Source organism: Phocoena sinus, chromosome 9, assembly GCF_008692025.1.
Source record: "Phocoena sinus isolate mPhoSin1 chromosome 9, mPhoSin1.pri, whole genome shotgun sequence".
Classification (NCBI taxonomy): Eukaryota; Metazoa; Chordata; class Mammalia; order Artiodactyla; family Phocoenidae; genus Phocoena; species Phocoena sinus.
In genome coordinates, this window is record NC_045771.1 from 46,605,354 (window position 1) to 46,624,951 (window position 19,598).

Sequence of the window (19,598 nt, forward strand, 5' to 3'; positions counted from 1 at the left end):
GTGCATTCCAACATATGCAAAATAATCCTAAATTTTAAAAAAGGGGGGAAAGTAGTTGCTTCCTTTCCACAAAGAGGTCAGTTCCCAACAATAATAAAATTAGAGAAGGCTCAGGGAAAAAAAAAAAGAGAAAAAAGACAGAAAAGAACATGACAATTACCCAGCTTGATGAAAACAGGGTCCATGTTACAATTACTACTATCAGCACCGAGTATATAACAGAAGCTCAATAATTTGTTTTACACATAAAATTTCAAGTATAATAATAGAACTATATAAAAACATCAGAGAGCTTTACAAAAAAAGTCAAGAATTTAATCAGAGATGAAAAAAATTCACAGACCAATGGTTCTTAGATCAATTTAGGATGACAGACCCCTTTGAGAATCTGATGAAATCTATGGATTATTCCTACTGAAAAATGAACATAAACCACAAAATTTTGTATGTAATTTCAAAAGCTTTATGGGCCATCTGAAGTTTATCCATGAAATACTCTGGGACCTACTGACTGTAAGCAAAGAATTTCTATAACTAGACAATTTCAATATTTAATTTAATATGAATAAAAATTGTTCAATAGACTACAACAGATGATCACTGCATTTTTTTCTTTTGTTCGTAGGTTTTTAAAATTTTTACCAGCTCACTCATTTTTATTATTTCACAGAAGACTTCAAAAATACTCATTTAACCATCTTTTAGATAAAGAATTCTTTATAACTTTCTTTTAGGTACAATAGCTATCTCAAAGTACTTTCTTTACAGTTCTAACTCAATCATTTTTCTTTCTCTCCTATTGGTAACATATTATATAACTAAAAATACTGCATTTTCCTTAAACAATAAGGATATTCAAGACTTATCATAGTGTGGTAGGCAGAATAATGGCCCTCCAAAGATGTCTACAGCCTTATCTCTGGAACCGTGCTAGGTTACATGGCAAAGTAGAATTAAGGTTGCAGATGGAATAAAGGTTGCTAATCATGTTCTTAAAATAGGGAGATTATTCTAGATTATCTAGCTAGGCCTAACTTAATCACAAGGGTCCTTAAAATGTGGAAGAGTGACGTAGAAGAGTCAAAACCAGGGAGCTGGCAGTATGAGAAAGACTTGGCCCAATGTTGCTCACTTTGAAGGTGGAGGAAGGGGTCATAAGCCAAAAAATGAAGGTGGTCTCTAGAAGCCAGAAAAGGCAAGTAACAGGTTCTCCCTTAGAACCTCCAGAATCAACCTGCTAACACTTTGCTTTGAGCCCCGTGAGACCTATTGTGTACCTCTGACCTCCATAACTATAAGATAACAAATGTGTGGTTTTAAGTCACCATGCAGTCCCTGGTGGTCCAGTGGCTAAGACTCCACGCTCCCAATGCAAGGCGCCTGGGTTCGATCCCGGTCAGGGAGCTAAATCCCACATACAGCAACTAAAGATCCCACATGCTGCAACTAAGACCCAACGCAGCCAAATAAATAAGTATTAAGTCACCATGCTTACGGTAACTTGTTACAGCATCCATAGGAAAATAACACACATGGTGAAATGAAAAAAAGCACTGAACTGATTCAGAGTCATTATGAACTAACTAATAACTTTTACTGATTCAGAGTCATTATGAACTAACTAATAACTTTTAAGTCATTATACCACTTAAAAGCCAAATTTCTTAACATCTCAGAGCTTCAGTCTTCTCATTCATAAACGGAGGAAACTATGTTCTCCGACTCTTGCAAAGTGTTACTCAAAGATATAGAGTATGTAAATATGCTTTTATAAACTATAAAATATCTACAGATATGACAGCAAAATTACACAAGATCAATATGAACATGATAACATTCATGTTATCATATTAAAATATATTCAATACATACACAACTAAGAGTTCTAGAAACAAAGCTTGATTAATATTTATTGGGGCTATTTATAATATGTGTTTTTCAAAGTTTTGTGCCAAAAAAATCAGCATTTAAACTTCTAAAATATCTTTTCAGTGGTAAAGTTTTAAATAGGAAGAACTAAGTCTTCTACTACATACTTCTATATTCCATAAAGAACATACCACATAGCAATTTATAAAGATGTTATACATATAATAAATTATAATAGAGAAATTAATATTTATAGAATTATGTCACTTGGAGTTATGGACATTTCTAAATCATCTTTAATAAAACAGAAGAGGGATGATGTGGATAAATACCATCCACAGAATTTTTAAGAATTAGTGATTACTTTCGGACTTCTCCCATCATACTGCCACAACATTCTCCTCTTCTTCTTACTCTTAATTACTCTTTAAAGGAGTTCAAGTGTTCCAAAAAATGGGAAAGAGACAGCCAAGGGCCCATATAATTTAAATCTCTATTAAATTAGACCCAATATATCTAAGATATTTAAAAATCACCAAAAAATCTTGCCATTAATAAAGACCCTTTCTTCATTTATAGGAAGCAGACTTTTAAGTACCATTTTAATAATTTAAATTCATAACCCTGCACCATTAGAATTGACACAATAAATCGAATTCATAAAAATTTAATCTTAGAAGTCAACAGCCTGGGAGGAAATATTTAAAACATATAAACAGCCAAAGACTAATCTGTAGAATATATAGTAAACTACAAATCAATATAAAATAGATGAACAACCCAACAGAAAAATGGGCAGTCATTGAGTAGGCAAGTCAAAAAATATACATGGCTAGTAATAAACACATGGAAAAATGCTCATTTTCACCAGCAATCAGGAAATGCAAATCAAAATTTTTCAAGTGAAATGGAAGAAAAAATAATAACATCTAACACCAGCAGAGCTATAGAAAATTTAGTACTGTCATACACTGGTGCAGAATATATTATTAATGCCTTTGAGGGGAGTTTCAATATCTATTAATAATTTTCAACCAGAAAAGTCTACTTCTGGGAATCTGTTGTATAATAAAGAACCTGTCCGGTCTTGGTTCCTGGGTTCCTGACACAGAGCTTCTAAAACCTTGGAATTTTCCCAGTGATAAGAGTGTTTTCATTATTCACTAGCCCCTTGGATGGCACCTGACTTTATGCTAATGAGATTATTCAGAATGGAGTTAATCATCAGAAAGACCAACCACTAGAGAAAAGGGATGGGGGCTTTGAGCCAGGTCAATCTCTGCAGAGGAGAAATGCAGGTGGCCTAGGGACCCCCAAAGAGTGCCTGACATCTGAAGTGAGGGCAGTCTTCTCAGGTCAGTGCCCTTAAACCTGCTGAGTCTGACACTAACTCCAGATGGTTGGTGTCATTGTAGTATCCACCTGAGAAAAATCTGTACATATGTACATATTCATAAAGATGTTTATCCCAACACTGGAAAAGTATAAACATCCTAAATGCTTACCAATAGAAGAATGGTTAAATAAGCTACAGGTTCATGCATATTACGGAACAGTAAGTAGGTAGCAGTTAAAAAAAAAGTTGCATTTCCATGTCCTCCCACATAAAAACCTCTTAAACACATTAAAGAGAAAAAAGCAGGGTTTACAAGAATATAGTATGACCACATATTGTTATTCTTAACAGTAACAGCCTCCCTTGCAAAATCACGTACAAAACTGGTTTTCTCTGTACTTATAAGTGAATTTGTCAAAAAAGTTAGGAAGTATACATACAAAAAATGATAACAGTGACATTTGGGGGGAGAATGAGATCACCAGAGGAGGACTGAAAGGGACTTACATTTCATCTGAACTGTCTAAATTTCATAGAAATGGATTCATATTTCTTCTGCAATTAAAAAAGAGAACTTGCAGTTAATGGCTAAGACTCTGCACTCCCAATGCAGGGGGCCCGGGTTCGATCCCTGGTCAGGGAACTAGATCCCGCATGCTGCAACTAAGAGTTAGCATGCCACACTAAGAGTTTGCATGCAGCAACTAAAGAACCCACATGTCGCAACTAAAAAGATGCCACGTGCTGCAATTAAGACCCAGCGCAGCCAAATAAATATTGTTTTTAAAAAAGGATGACTGCCTGAACATGTTTACCAGCCTCTGTTCAGTCCAAACATCCTAACTAAAATCATTATAAATGTATTTTTTAAGGGAATATGCCTGTAAAAGGATGGAGTAAATAAATTAAAAAAAAAAAAAGCAATGCCATCCATTAGACTATAGAAAGAAAATAAATGAGTGGTAACTTTCACCACAGAACCAGGAAAGCAGAGTAGCAACCTGATCTACACCAAGCACGAGAATTTGCAGGCAGGCAGAAGAGGACAAAAAAGAGTAAGATTGGGCTTCCCTGGTGGCGCAGTGGTTGAGAGTCTGCCTGCCGATGCAGGGGACATGGGTTTGTGCCCCGGTCTGGGAAGATCCCACATGCTGCAGAGCGGCTGGGCCCCTAAGCCATGGCTGCTGAGCCTGTGCGTCTGAAGCCTGTGCTCCGCAACGGGAGAGGCCACAACAGTGAGAGGCCCGCATACCACAAAAAAAAAAAAAAAAAAAAAGAGTAAGATTCACTGCAAGTCCATGTAAGAAGCAGTGAGAGCCCCCCAGTTGTCCTCCCTGACTTCAAACAACGAGGCAACTGTTCCTTCTCAACCCTAGCACTACAGGTTTGAAGAGGGAAGTTTCTGGACTTGGGGACAACAGGAATAGCTAAAGGCAGAGGTACCTACTGATACTGAATCTGAAGATTAAATGAAAGTACCATATTGAGCATTAAGTCTCCCAACTTTCTTCTCAATCTGCTCCTAGAACACTGGTATAAAAAAGAATGTCGGGCTTCCCTGGTGGCGCAGTGGTTGAGAGTCCGCCTGCCGATGCAGGGGACGTGGATTCGTGCCCCGGTCCGGGAGGGTCCCGCATGCCGCAGAGCGGGCTGGGCCCGTGGGCCATGGCCGCTGAGCCTGCGCGTCCGGAGCCTGTGCTCCGCGACAGGAAAGGCCACATAAGTGAGAGGCCCGCGTACAGCAAAAAAAAAAAAAAAATGTCCTCCAGGTAAGAAAAGAGAAAAGCCATTCTGGAAAATATGACCAGCCAAGAGAAAAGACAGTAATTTACTATTCCTCAGAAAATGGCCCAGATAGATGACCTTACCTGCAGAGAGCTTCCAATCAGCTTTTCAGTGCCTTAAAGAATGAGTAACCAGCCAAAGATGATCAAACATTCGAAGAACGAACCTAATGAATGACTGAAGCTAAACAAAGGGAAAATGCCACTGGGAAGAAACTGATCAAGAAGGAAAAAAAAGCATATGCATACACACGTACACAAAAACACATTTTAATATTCTTAGAAAAAGATACTGTACCCACAAAACAAAAATGGAATGTGTGAAAAAATTCATTATAAAAAGAAAGCTTTTGGAAAGTAAAAAAGATTACAGAGACAAAAATTCACTAAAAGGTTAGAAATAAAGTTGGGGAAAAAAATCCCCCCAAAAAGAGATTGAAAGAGATTTTTTTTTTAAAAAAGAGAGAGAAAAGATAAAGCAAAAGATCACTCTAGGGCTTCCCTGGTGGCACAGTGGTTGAGAATCCGCCTGCCAATTCAGGGGACACGGGTTTGATCCTTGGTCCAGGAAGATCCCACATGCCACTGAGCAACTAAGCCTGTGCACCACAACTACTGAGCCTGCGCTCTAGAGCCTGTGAGGCACAACTACTGAGCCCACGTGCCTAGAGCCCATGCTCAGCAGCAAGAGAAGCCACCGCAATGAGAAGTCCGCGCACCACAACGAAGACCCAACGCAGCCACAAATAAATAAATACATTTTTTTAAAAAAAAAGATCACTCTAAGTGTCCAACACTGAAATAATGAGAAAGGAAATTGGAAGAAGACATAATCACAGAAATAATTTTCTAAAAACTACACAAAATGAAAGAGTTAGCAGATTGAAAGGGCCTGCCAGTATGCAGTGCAATGGATGAACACAGACGTATCTTAAGGCATACAATAATGAAATTTTATAACCCTAGGGCTAAAGAAGATCCGAAATGCTTGGGGTGGGGGGTAGAGGGAGATGTTTCACACAAAGGATCAAAAACCAGAATGACATGGGTGTGCTCAACAGCAACACCAGAAGCCAGAGAACAACAGAGCAAATATTAAAAATTAAAAATGCTGAGGAAAAATAATTTCCAACCTAGAATTCTATATCAAGTCAAACTGTCAATCAAGAGTGAGGGCAGAAATATTTTCTTTCAGACACTGAAGTCTTAATGTCTTTTACTTTACACACATTCTTTCTCAGTAAGACATAGAAGAGTGCGTTCTACTAAAAACAGTGTAATACATGAAAAAAGAAAAGACATGAGACCAAGGAACTAGGAGATTTAACCTGAGAGAAAAATGAAACTCCCAGAATGATAATGAACAGAGACCTCCCCCAATAACTAATTCAGAATGGGGTTGGTCAGAAGGCCCCAGAAGAGATTTAACAAGAACATGAAATTCACAGAATACATAGCTTATGAACAAATGTAAATATACAACTGAGGGAGGGTTTGGCGACTACATGCAAAACTAAACAAAAATTTTTTAAAATTGTACAGGAAACGAAAAGCAGCCAACTGTGAACAGGATGCTGAATTAGTAGAAGTTAATTACTAAGATACAGAATAAGTAACATTTAAAATACAACAAATGCAGGTACTTCATCTAACTTCTGAATCACATCTGCAAATAACTAAGGAAATTATCTACCCTACACACTTCTTATGAGACGCAAATGCGTTAGTGCTTGTGAAATCACTTTCCAAATCCATAAATTAATACATAAAAGTAATAGTATTAGTTCTATGTTTAAAAAGACACTAAAAGTGGTCTATAATATTAAATATTCTTCATTTACGTTTTTTCTTAAGGAAACTAGTGACATTCCTCTGAAGAACTCTTTAAGTGGCAAGATGGTGGAAAGAGTGAAACATGGGAGTTACTAAGGAACTGAGATTTCAAGGTGACCAGATGTACTTTTTGAAGACATGCTATAATAGATGGGAAATCTGAAAAATTCCAAATCAAGACCTTCGAGATCTCAGACCAGAGCATGTCAAAACACCAGCAAAGCAGTATATTCCTTTATCAAATGCCATGTCAACCAGGCTGCCTGAGATGCAGTAAATCATACAATATAAAAATGCTAAGTTTCTCAGATACTTCCCTGGAGACGTAGCATACACTTAACAAAAGGACTGACCTGCCTTAACTTCTCGCCAACCATCTCCCCCAACCATCTCCAACCACCCACAAAACATATTCAGACTGATTAAGAATGTTCTGTAGCACAGTCAAATGGTTATGAAAAAAGAGCTATTATTAAGCACAGCATAATTTTATTTCTAAGACTTTATGATTGTCCCCACTTGTATAGTCCACATTATACCTATTTTCTTTGGCTCAAAAATTCAGTTTACGTATACCTACTTTACACAAATAAAAACATAACACTTCTCTCTGAAAAAATAAGTTTTTATATATGATGTAAATAAACAATAATTTTGGTGATCATTAGCCTTGTTATCAAATACAAAATGTATCTGAAGAACACTGAATATTTACAAAGTTTTTACCATCTGACTAACACAGTAAATGCACTGTAAAGCTTAATTCGACCATTCAGGGGAGATTCGTGGAAACAGAGACATATAGAAAAACTAAAACCAAAATTCTGGATTCTTTTTTACAAAACCTGAGAAGTTGAGAAGAGTAAAGGACATGGTCTTCCTGAAGAGGGTGAGAATGAGAAGAGGGATATGAGTCTTGAATGTTTTCATTTTTGATGGAGGTTCAAATGTTAGTTTAAAATAATGATATAACATACCTTATACAGATTACTTTAAGCCTCACGATACCACAAAACAAGATTTTTATCCTGATTTTAGAGATGAAAAAACTAAGGTAAGGAGGGATTAAATAACTTGCTTAAGGTCACACAGTATGGATGGACTTTAATCCAGGCAGCCTGACTTGAAACCCCAACTCTTCCCCATAATAACAGAATAGCGCCTGCACATACAGAGAGAGCATTCCATCTCCTACACTTCAGTGACTGATTTATGGATAGGCACAGAACTCAAATCAGAGTCCTTCTGCTGGAGCTGGAGGGAAATATACCCTTCAGGCCACTCAGATAACATGTGGATGGAAGTAAGGGTGAGCCTTCAGGCCATCAGCTTAAAGAAGGCCTAATAATCAATACAAGAGGATAAAACTAGGTAACAAGCAAAAGGAAACCAGGGTGTGGATGTGCACGCACACACACAGAATTGCTCAATTTCAGCTCCACGGACCCTGGTTCCCGAACTTGTTCCTTTGATTCTGTGGGCTATTTTAGGATCCTTTCTAATAATTTGAGACAATATACTGTTTTTCCATTTAATGCTATTTTGCATTGCATATCTATCATGTGCAGTTGAAAAAGTCTTCAGATTCTCTGACTACAATGTAATATTCCTAGTTAATACTAGAGCTGTGCAGCATTGGTGATACAGTGGTGTGCACAGCTGCCTTCCTAGTTGACACTAGAAATAACAAAAGGGTAGCAAAAACAACAACAGTAAATTTACCACCTAAAAATTTACCGCAGCTACCCTTTAAAATAACTCCCACGTTAAAGAAAAAAATCTAAATGTAGTTAATATAATTATTCCTCAACAGAGCTGACTTAAAATGAAAAACGTATACTTAATGACAATGAAAATACTAAATGTCTAAAGCTGTGGGAAGTAACTGTATGTATTGAAGAGTAATCATAGCCTTAAATGCTTTTATTATTTAAAAAAAAAGAAAAATAAATGAACTAAGAAGCTAAGAGAAATTAACTACAAAATGAGAAAGAAACTAAAAGATAAAACAACTAATGAAATAAAAATCAATAATAAAAATAGTAACATTTATTGTTCAAACCAAGACCTGGCTCTTTCAAACAAATTACATGTAACAACCCACTATATATATACACACACACACACACACACACACACACACACAGATATATATATGGTTTCTTTGTTCTTTTTCTCAGCTCACATGTATACAAATAGGATAAATTAATGAACTATCACGGACTAATCACAATTCAAGCAAAAATTAGGAATTTATTAAATTCCTAATGGTCAGAATTTATTAAATTCAAATGATGCAATGTACTTACTCTTTTTTTGATATACTAAATTTCTTTATTGTAAAAATAAAAAAGAGAGAGAGAGAGAGGGAGCACACACACACACTGAATAAAATAATGGTTCTGACAGCTATTACTCGAAATGCACCTACCAATATGCACTTGGTAAGTACCAAAAACCTCATTTGAGTTTTCATGGGAAGAAAAAAAAAAATGATATGGATAGTCCTAAAAATTATACCTTGCTTGAAGAAGTTGCCCCTTCTAAAGGGCAATTTCAGCAATAAAGATCAAATGCCTTGAACAAATGCATATCTTTGGTTCTAATGATTCCTTGTCTCTGATAAATTTCTAAGAACTGGAGAAATATAACAATTTGCATGCCCGGATTTTGACAGCAATAGTATGTTTAATAGTACCACCAAACTGCAAACTAACTGCAGTTGACCACTGAACAACACAAGTTTGAACTGTGGGAGTCAAATTATCCATGGACTTTCCTCAATATAGTAAATACTGCAGTACACCATCTGCAGTTGGTTGACCCCCCACACCTAACCGTGGATGTGGAGGAATGGTGATTTCAGAGGGGCGTACAAATGAAAATGGACTGCCCAGAGCACCTGCACCCTTATCCCACACGTTGTTCAAGGGTTGGCTAATCCTTCACTCCTCTGCATCTAATCCAGTTGGCTCCATCTTCAAAGAACCGGATATCTAGAGTCTGGCAAGTCTTCACCAACGCCAGTGCCGCCACCCTGTCCAAGCCATTGTTATCTCTTGCCAAGAGTTTTTGCATCTTTGCTCGACTCTTGGTCTCTAGGGTCTACTCCCACACAGCGGCCAGAGCAATCCTTTAAGAGCCTAAGTCAGGTTACGTCAATCATCTCAAAAAAACTCTCTAATGCATCCCCATCTCTAAAACAAAACTCTAAAAACCAGGTCAATGGTTATGAGGCATTTAATGAGACTGCCCCACCCCACTCCTCTCATCTTCTACCACCCTCTGCACTCCAACTACACTGGTTTCATAGCTGTCCCCAGAACACATCAGGTACATCCATTACAATCACACCTTTGCACCTTTCTAGTTACTGTTCTTCTGCCTGGGTTTGCTTCTCCCCTAGAGAACCTTCATGGCTTACTCCCTAAGTCTCTGCTTGAATGTCACCTTATCAGAGAGGTTATCCCTAAAACCCTATTTAAAATAGGGACAAATCTCCACCCCACAATCTCCATCTACCTTTCCACTCCATTTTCTCCATCACATTCTACACCCTCTGACACACTATATATCTTACTTGTTTGTTTACTGTCTCCCCCAAGTAGAATATAAGGCCCATGAAAGCATGGAGCTTTCTTCACTTCTATATCCTCAGGACAGTGCAAGGCAAAGGTGGTCTTCATTAAATATTTATTGAATGAATTCTGGAGTAGCAGGCAGTCATTAAAAATAATGCTGTAAAAAAAAATGATAGAAGAAACTGATGAAGTAGAAAGAGCATTTTATCAAGGAATATGTAACCCATGGATCAAAGAAGAAATCACAAGGGAAATTAGAAAATATTTTTAACTGAATGTTAACAAAACACTTCAAAATTTGTGGCATTCAGCTAAAGCCAATCTTGGAGGGAAATCTGTAGCTTTAAAATATTTTATAAGAACATCAGTAAGGTTTAAAATCAAAAGAATATACAAGAATGACTTTCAAATTTTCTATCTAAGACATATATATGGAAAAAACAGACATCAGCATTTTATTCTGCTTATTTCTCGTGGTAATATTACAAATGATTTGCAATTGCTTATATGTGCCTTTCTGTATTTTCCACATTTTAGTTTTGTCTAATGAACACATATTATTTTAATAAAAAACATTTTAAACAACTTCTTTTCCTTGTGCTTTAATTGTAATCGCTGGCCTCCTACTCTGCCTGTATCTTAAATTTCTTGCTCCCCGGGGTTCCATGCTTGCTCCTCAATTTACATCCATCCCTCAGTATCTTACCCACTGTTCAGCTTCACTTATGATCTGCAAACTGACCATTTCTCAATTTTTTGTAATGTCCTAAATTAGAGACTTACAGTTCCAATTGTTTAAAAGATGCTTCTAGATGGAAATCCTCAAAATTTAACAAGCCTAAAAGGACTCATTATCATTTCCTAAAACTTGTTCTTTTCTTCTTTATTTTTAATATTGGTTAATGACAACACTACACACCCCCGTTCTCAATTCTATCAGTTGTGTATTAGAAATCTCAATCAAATCCTCTTCCTCACCTATGCCATGATTTCAATTTAGGCATCTTCCACCAGTTATATAGAGTCCTAGCTTAGCTTCCTGCTACCACTCTCCCACTCCTAACAAGCAATTTAATCATCATCAGGGCAACTGTATACAGCTTTGAAGGCTGCCATCATATAAACTATGATTGTAATGGTGCCCCTGGCCTGATCATGATACCACCCTGCTTTAAAACTTGGTTAAGTAAAACAAACTTGTAGCACTGTAAAATCCTTCAACAACTGGTTCAAGGTTATTCTTCTAGCTTCATGTTCTCATCCATCATTCCTCTTTGCACCCTACAATCCAGGCACACAACTTTTCAAGATTCTGTATCAAAGCCAAGGCTTTTGTGGATTCTTCCTTAGTCTGTACTGTCCTCCCTGCAGAAAACTTCTAAATCCTTCAAAACACAGTTCAAATGTTATCTTCCTCTGTGAGGTATTCTTAGACTGCTCTAGTATTGATACCTCAACAAAGTATTTTGTTAACAGTCCTACTTATTATTAGCACCTGTTACAAGTGTATAATCATCTCAAATTCAACTAAGAGCTGAGCAAGAACAGCAAGAAGCCCCATGTTTGTACCCCTGACAACTACAATGCCCAGCCCCTAGGAGGGGGCTCAATTCATGTTTACTTAAACAACCCTTAACACCTACAATATTACAACTTCTTCAAAGTAAATAAATAATGAGTTCAAAAATATGGTTAGAACAATTGTATGTTTAGCTGGTCAACCTAAGTCTATACTCAGTGTGACCACAGGTGATCCCTGCCTCCTGATATTTACACCTTTCTGTCATTCCCTCCCCCTTGAGTATGAGCAGGACCTGTGACTTGTTTATAACCAATGGAATGCAGCAAAGGCAATGGGCTCTGTGTGATTACATGTACATATTTACATAAGAGTGTAGCACCAGCCCATCTTGCTAGCCTCTCCTTTGCTGGCTTTGAAGAAGCAAGTTGGCAAGAGCTTAACAACCATGATGAAATGAATTCTGCCAGCAACCTGAGGGAGGGAGCTTGAAAGCAGACCCTTCCCCGGCCCAGACTCTAGATAAACAACCCAGTCCTGGCCAATACCTTGATTGCAGTCTTGCCGAGGACCCAAACTAAGCTGCACCCAGACTCCTAACCCATAGAAACTGTGAGATCATAAAGATGTGTTGCTTTAGGCAGCTAAATTTGTAGTAATTTAATAAGCAGCATAGAAAACTATCCGCAACTGAATACTATCAAACCTAAGGTATTTCTGAACACTTTTTTTTCATACAAAGGGCATGTTTGCCCCTATTTCTAAACACTTAAATAAACGTAGAACAAATTTAATTCATTAATAACATCAGTCAAGTACATACATGCAAAATTAAAACATTTAGGAGGTACTGTGCTACAAAAAGCAGTTCCTATACTTCTTTTTTAACTCATTTGCTAAAATACCCGGTTGTACATATACCCAGTATATACAGTAAGTATAACATTAAGGCAATTCTTACAAAAACAAGATAAATAATAAACTGAAAAAAACTGGTATCTAATTAGTGGTATTGGCAACCAGAAAATAAATAAGAACCTACTTACATGTTACCAGGCAAAGCAATCAAATTGGAGGCAGACGAAGGACTTGCTGTAGACACTACCTGTGAGTAAAACAACAGAGCTCTTTCTGGCTACGTGGACAGCAAGGCATCAAAAGTACTTAGGTCAGGCAGCTCTCACATCAGATAATGCCCAGTGCAACACAAACCACTCCTCCCTCTGGCACACCTTCCACCTTGCAGTCAAGAAAACTCAAAATACTCCCAAAGCAAAGACTTCCATGGCAGAGTCCACACCTTAGCATAACAAAGCATACAACACAAGGTATCTCCCTAGAGTGTTTAAAGATTATGTGAGACTACAAGTGAGAAACATTAACCATCAGAATTCTTGTGGGCTGCTTTTTTGTGTGTGTGGGGGGGGACGGGATAGTGGTTAGAAGAGTCATTTTTCTTCAGAAGAAGCAGATATTTCTCTTCTACCACCCCATAAAAGCCTTCAATTGAATAAAAGAACATTCAGGAATAGAAAGTAGATTAATCACAATATCCCCAGTTCAAACATTTTAGCACTAGATACTGGTAAGAAGTAGTGACTGAGTACAATTCAATAGTTAATTAATGTAGATAATCTAACACCTGAAAACCCACATCCATCTTGAAGATTAATAAGTCTGCCAAAAGTATAAATTTTATTTAACATATTGTTTTAAGTGATAACCTAAACTCCTTCAATAAAAGGAAGCATGTTTCCTAAGTAACAGGAGGCACCTGAATTACAATCAGACGACTGAAACACTCATAGGCACAACACGCCCAAAGAAACTCAAGCCAATCAATTAGGAGGAGGCCAAAAGCAACCCAGTACCATCAGTAAATCGTCTAGATTAATTCATTTTACCTTTTTACTTCCAAACTCATGGATGTAAGAGAAGCCCACATGGTTTCTCTAGAAATGAACTCCACTGACTGGTATAATTTTATAGTCCAATTTACCTCTGCCATCCTTGCTGGATCATTAAACACTATTTTACCACGCATATAATTGGTTTTATGAACATTTAGCAACTTGATAGTGGAAAAAATGTAGACACACAATAGAGCCAAAAAAATCCTAAGATACCACCAAGTGTTTTAAATATTAGACTATTCCCTTAAAGACCTGTTTTAGAACAAACGTGATAAAGAAAAGGCTTTTGTTCACTGTAATAGTATTAAACTCAGCACTCTGAAAAGAATAACAAAAAGAATAAAAACCTACTTGACCTAAAAACTCCTACATGTTTTATAATCATATTCTGATATACAATAATTCAGTTCTAGGAAGTTCTAGGAAATCTCTGTAAACTGAAATATGTGAATTAAGCACCTCTCTTCCGGTTCTCTAGAGGGAACTAAGTAAGAGCGAATATAGCCAAAATACATGTCCCAAAGAGAGAAAAACATAAACCAACACAGAAAACCTCATTTAATTTGGTAATTCATTATGACGGAACTAGTAACAATTCAACTTGTCAGACTTCTAAATTTTTTTTTAGAAAGTGGTATTGTTTAGGTTTTCCTTTTCTATAAATTACATGACACCCTCTAAAGGAAAGCTAATTTTGAATCTTATTAGCACCATATTTCCCTATTAGGAGACAGTAACAATACAAACATCAATTAAAATAAGTTTTATAAACTTACAGAAATAACTTCCCACTAATTTAGAAATATCCCTTTTCTCAATTTTCAGATGGAGTTACTTTATAATGCCCAAACATCTGTAAAACTCGTAACTGAATAAACACATTAACACTATAATAGATACTAAAAAATTAACTCAACACGGAGTATAATAAAGCCTACGTTTTAAAATAATAAGATTCATCACCTGGTTCCCTAAATCTCAGAATGATGACAAACATGCTTCTATTAAGTTTCCCTAATGAGCCCATCCACTGAAATACAGGTAAAAATCTCATTAAAGCAAATGCTTCTGGAAAGATGCTTTTTCACCTTATTCCATCTTCCGGTCTTAACTAGGATTTAAGGTACTGGCACTTTGATCTGCTCCCATCATTTAATAAGAAAAAGTAATTTGTGATCCTCTTCCAAACTTTCTCAACTGGGGTTCCTCATCTGAATTACCAAACACAAGATTATGTGAATGACTGTTTTCTTAAATTTCCTAAGAAAGATATATAACTAGAAACATTCTAAATCCACAGGAGAAAAGAATTAATTGCCTACAATAGATGCCTTAAGACATTAGGGCTCCATTCTCTAGAGACTTCGTTAAGAAAGGCTGCCACAGTTCTCAGTGTCACTGTGCTTCCACCAGGCCCCAGTCATCCTAACCCCCAAAATACTAAAAGGACTAAGTGCACAAATCTAGGAATTTAGATAAGAAAAAAGATAAACGCTTTACTTCTCCAACTTTCAGCAACTAGGTCTTCTTCATTTGCTCTTTTACTATGAATTAATAGCACAGGTGTCAACTATTTGCCCCTGCTCTGAATGAAACATATTTAAGACAATAAACCCATACAAATATACTCTGTTAAAAGAAATTATCAGCCCTATAAAAAAAACTGAATTAAGACGCTCCATCAGTATACCAAAGAAACAAATACTAATTTAACAAACCCTTTCCTATTCCCCCTTCTTTAGCAAGCTTCTAAATAGACATAACTGCTAAATGCAAATTTTAATCTTAAAAAGATAATCATTTTTTAAAAACCAGCTTATTAGCCTTTACTCTTGCACTAATCTTCCATTCTCAAGAAACTGTCTTTTGTTATTCTTCCATGTGGTGACTACAGTACCTTCAGCCGTGTTAATTATGAATCACAAATCACAGTATGGTCAGCACTAATTCTTTTTCTCAAAAACAATTTTTTTTAAGGGCTAATCTTAGGAAAATTCAATCTTTTTAGTTACATGGCAGAAATCACTTTAATAACAATTAAAGTAAGGTGACTAGAGAGTTGTTCTACATTTTGAATATACAAACCAGTATTAAGAAGATGGAAAAAACTAGACATGTCATTCCCATTTTTAATTTATGCTAAGGGGAATGCTGATAGTACAGAAGAGAGCAGATAAATTACATTATTGAATATTCCACTTTACCAACCACCTACTCAAATTTCTCACATTTATAAGCACATGAGTAAAAGGGGTACAGAAATGGAAATGATGGTGTTTTCACTATTCATCTGTGCTCAACTGTGAATGCAGATAATACGATGCGTAACGCGATGATATGGAAACGTTTATCTTCTATAATCTGCATCTCTTGCCAGAGTTAACTTCTACCTCTTTTCATGAACTGGGAAGCGAGGGTGTCTTAATTCATTTATCATTAACCGTTTTGACAAAAAGTTCATAAGCATAAAACATAACTGAAGAGGTAGAATTTGTTTTCCTCAGATCAGGGGCACCCTTACCCCTCTGTTTCTACATAAACACATATCGTTTAACTACTAAAATTTCCATTTTTCAGTGTCTTTCCCTGAACTCTAGTGAACATGGTTTTTCAAAAGCACCTAGGGCTTTTACTGCATCTTGCAGGCAGAGTTATGATAATTAGTTTATCTCCTTAAGAAACTGTTTTCAATTTTTTTATGCTCTGTCCAAATTAAGCAGGACTCATATTAACCATTATCTAAAGTAGCAGTTTACTGGGGGTTAAAAATATACTTTTCATTAACACATTCATCCAATTAAAGTGTACGCAACAGGTGGGACTATTTACACAGATATAAGAATTACAGTTCTATATATTAACAGTCACTCCAAAGACGATAACTCCCTTCTTCTTCAAATACTCATCTGTTCATTTCAGACTCTGACTTTTGGCCTTTAAAAACTGCTCACCACTCGAGTCACCAGATAGAACTACATTTAGCAACGGGTCTTCTCCTGACTTCCTGCTACTAAAACCCACAAGCACCAGAGCTGTTGCGTCGGTTTGTTTTTAAAACACTATTTGCTCCCTTCACCTCCGGGGGGCAAACAAGGTCCTTCTGGACTAAGGAGCCGCGAAGAGGTGAGGGTGCACTTTGTGTTAAAAAAAGAAAAACCAAACACAAGGGTCGCGCGGCAGCGGCGCTGCAGAGGTTAAGAGGCGATCTCCCTCCCCCTCTCTCTCTCTCTCTCTCTCCCCCCTCTCCCCCCTTCAAGAGGGGTGACCCGGCCCGGCAGCGCGGCGAACCCCCGGCGCCCAAGCTGAAGGAGAAAAGGAGAAGGGTAAAAATAAGCGCAGCCGCGGCCCACGTGCCGCCCGCGGGAGCCAAGGAGGGAAGGGGCCATACCTCCAAACATGTGCGGCGAGAGGTGAGCTGGTAAGGAGCCGATCACCAGGCGTGGGCCGCCGGGACCCCCACCCGCCGGCCGGTCCCTGCCGCCGCCGCCGCCGTCCTCGGGGCTGCTGTGAACCGAGTCCTGGGAGCCGTACGGGCCGCTGCTGCTGTTGGGGATGCTGAAGGTGGACTGCGCCGCGCGGGCCCCCGCCGCCACGGTCCCCACGGCCCCGCCTAGGGAGCGGCTGCGTGGGGCCGCCGAGGCCGCCGCGGCGCCACCGGAGGCGCTGGGCTGGTGCGCGCCGGGCACCTGAGCCGGAAACCTCCCGGCGGCCGCGGCTCGCGCCCCGCCGCCCGCGGTCCCGTTGGCCCCTCCGCTGCTGCTGGAAGGTAAATCCGAGCCCGAGTACGCGCGGGTGCGGCCGTTAGCAGCGGCCGGGCCGCTCTGCTTGGCGCCCATGTCCGCCCTGTCCCGGGCCGGGCCCGCGCGCAGCGCCCGGAGCGCCGGGAGGGGGGGAGCGAGCGCGTGAGCGAGAGGGCAGGGTCGAGGCGCAGAGGCCGGCGCAGACAGAAGCCCGCACGTCCAGGGCCGCAGCCCGGCGCCCCGAGGGGCGGTCTACGCCCGGCGCGCTCTTCTCGGGGTTGACGGGCGAGACCTGCTGCCTGACACGGGGCGCGGGAGACGAGGAGAGACGGAGAGGAAGGAGGTCCCGGCTCCCGTGGGCGCCGCTCCCTGGCTCCGGCGGGAGGGGCGGCTCAGGTGGCTGCGCGGCTGCCGCTGCTTTCGGTTCTAGTGCGCCGCGACGGGCCGCTGCCGCTCTCTGCAGCCGCCGCGCTCTGCGCCGAGAGCCTCGGCACCGCCTCCTCCCGGGCGGCCGCCGCTACCGCCGCCATCCTCCTGCTCCCACGGCGGCTCGCGGGTGAGTGGGAGGCGCCCGCCCAGACTCAGCCAAGGCCACCTTCCGTCCTCCCCCAGCCACCCAGCTGTTATTAACGGAGAAAGAGGAAAAACGGGTGGCGCGTGAGGGGAGGACGCCGGAGGGGAGGGAGGAGCGGCGCGTGCTTCCCGGCAACCGTCACCGCGCTCCCCCGGTGAAGGAGGGGCGGGGGTGGTGGTGGGGGGGGGGGAGGTGGGACACGAAGGTAGGGATGCCCAGGAGGGGAGGAGGTTCAGCGGCTCTCTCACCGGAAGGCGGAGAAGCTGCGCTGCTCCGGGATGCGCCAGGGCCCGAGTGTTTGGGTCGCGCGCGGTGACCCCGCCCCCTGGCGCCGCCCAGCGGATTGGCTCCCGCCAGCCTAGCCCCGCCTCCGCCAGCCGCGGCCTTCCCGCTTCGGCCTTGTCTCGCCTAGGTGCCTTGGTGTGGTAGGTGCTGCCACCCGCGGAATCGGTGATGGATAGGTCGCTGGCCCCGCCCTCTCATGCAGGGCGCGCGCCCCCTCTCCAGCGCAGGGCCTACGCCGATTGGAGGGACCGAGCCCCTCGGAGCGCCAACCAGAAGGCGGCCCCTCCTGCCGCACGTGGCCCTCGGACGCCGGACCTGACCGTGGGTCTACTTCAGCTTTTTCCAGCCGGGACTGGGAATGGCTCGGTCCTGTGTCCCGAGTCATTTAGTTTGGGTGGGTGTCAACTTCCTCCTTGGTGTTACTCCGAGTGTGTCGTTTAAATAAAACAGAAGCTCACCAATGCTGATGATAAAAGACTGAAAACAAAAGAAAGAACCGAGGAGGCATAAGCCAACTTGATCTGAATTAGATCTATCCCATTTAAACACTCTGAGTGTGGAGAAAGCACAGAGTTGATAGAACTAAGGATAATCCAGCCTGATCTTCAGTTGTAGGGCAAAAACTGTGGCGCAGAGAAAGTACCCGATTCAGGAGACCTGGGGTCTAGGTCTGGGACCAAAACTAAGTTACGTGTAATAAGCAAATTATTTCACCTTTTTGAACTTTAGTTTCCTTACCTGGGATCTTGGTATCAAATCTCGAAGGTACCTGCTGTTTTAAAATCCTGTAATTTCTCTAAAATGGCAATTAATAAAATTCTCACTCCATTCGTAACTGTAATGTGGTGTCTTGGTAGCAAAGCATGGTCTGGATACCCAGTGGACAGCCTGCTCTGACCCTCCCATTTTTAAAATGCCTAAAAGTGTCCTCTATATGAAAATAATTGCAACGGGTGTTTTTTGTACAAAATGCAGATGTAAATACTTTGTCGTTTTTCCATATTTGTAATGAGTCATTTATGTAATCATTTGTATCAAGCTTTGTAATGATTTTTATCACTTTGTGGTATGAGAATCAAGTTTTTAAACAGAAGTGAAGGATATATGTATAGATATTGATGTATTTTGTGTGTGTGTGTGTGTGTGTGTGTATGTATACACACA

The 19,598-nt window shown here is 40.1% G+C and overlaps 1 protein-coding gene and 1 long non-coding RNA gene across 2 annotated transcripts in view; one reads left to right on the forward strand and one right to left on the reverse strand.

Moving 5' to 3' along the window:
- ZNRF2 (zinc and ring finger 2) overlaps positions 1-18,570 on the reverse strand; it is a 99,065-nt gene extending 80,495 nt beyond the window's left edge. Inside the window, exon 1 of the mRNA XM_032643199.1 lies at positions 17,224-18,570. Coding sequence (XP_032499090.1) covers positions 17,224-17,671 — 448 coding nt within the window. The 5' untranslated portion in view covers positions 17,672-18,570. The remainder of the gene's footprint in view (positions 1-17,223) is intronic.
- LOC116759431 lies at positions 17,492-19,269 on the forward strand. Its single transcript, XR_004351443.1, has 2 exons — positions 17,492-17,601; positions 18,562-19,269. It is a non-coding gene; the product is annotated as an uncharacterized LOC116759431 (long non-coding RNA).
- Positions 19,270-19,598: the final 329 nt, after the last annotated feature.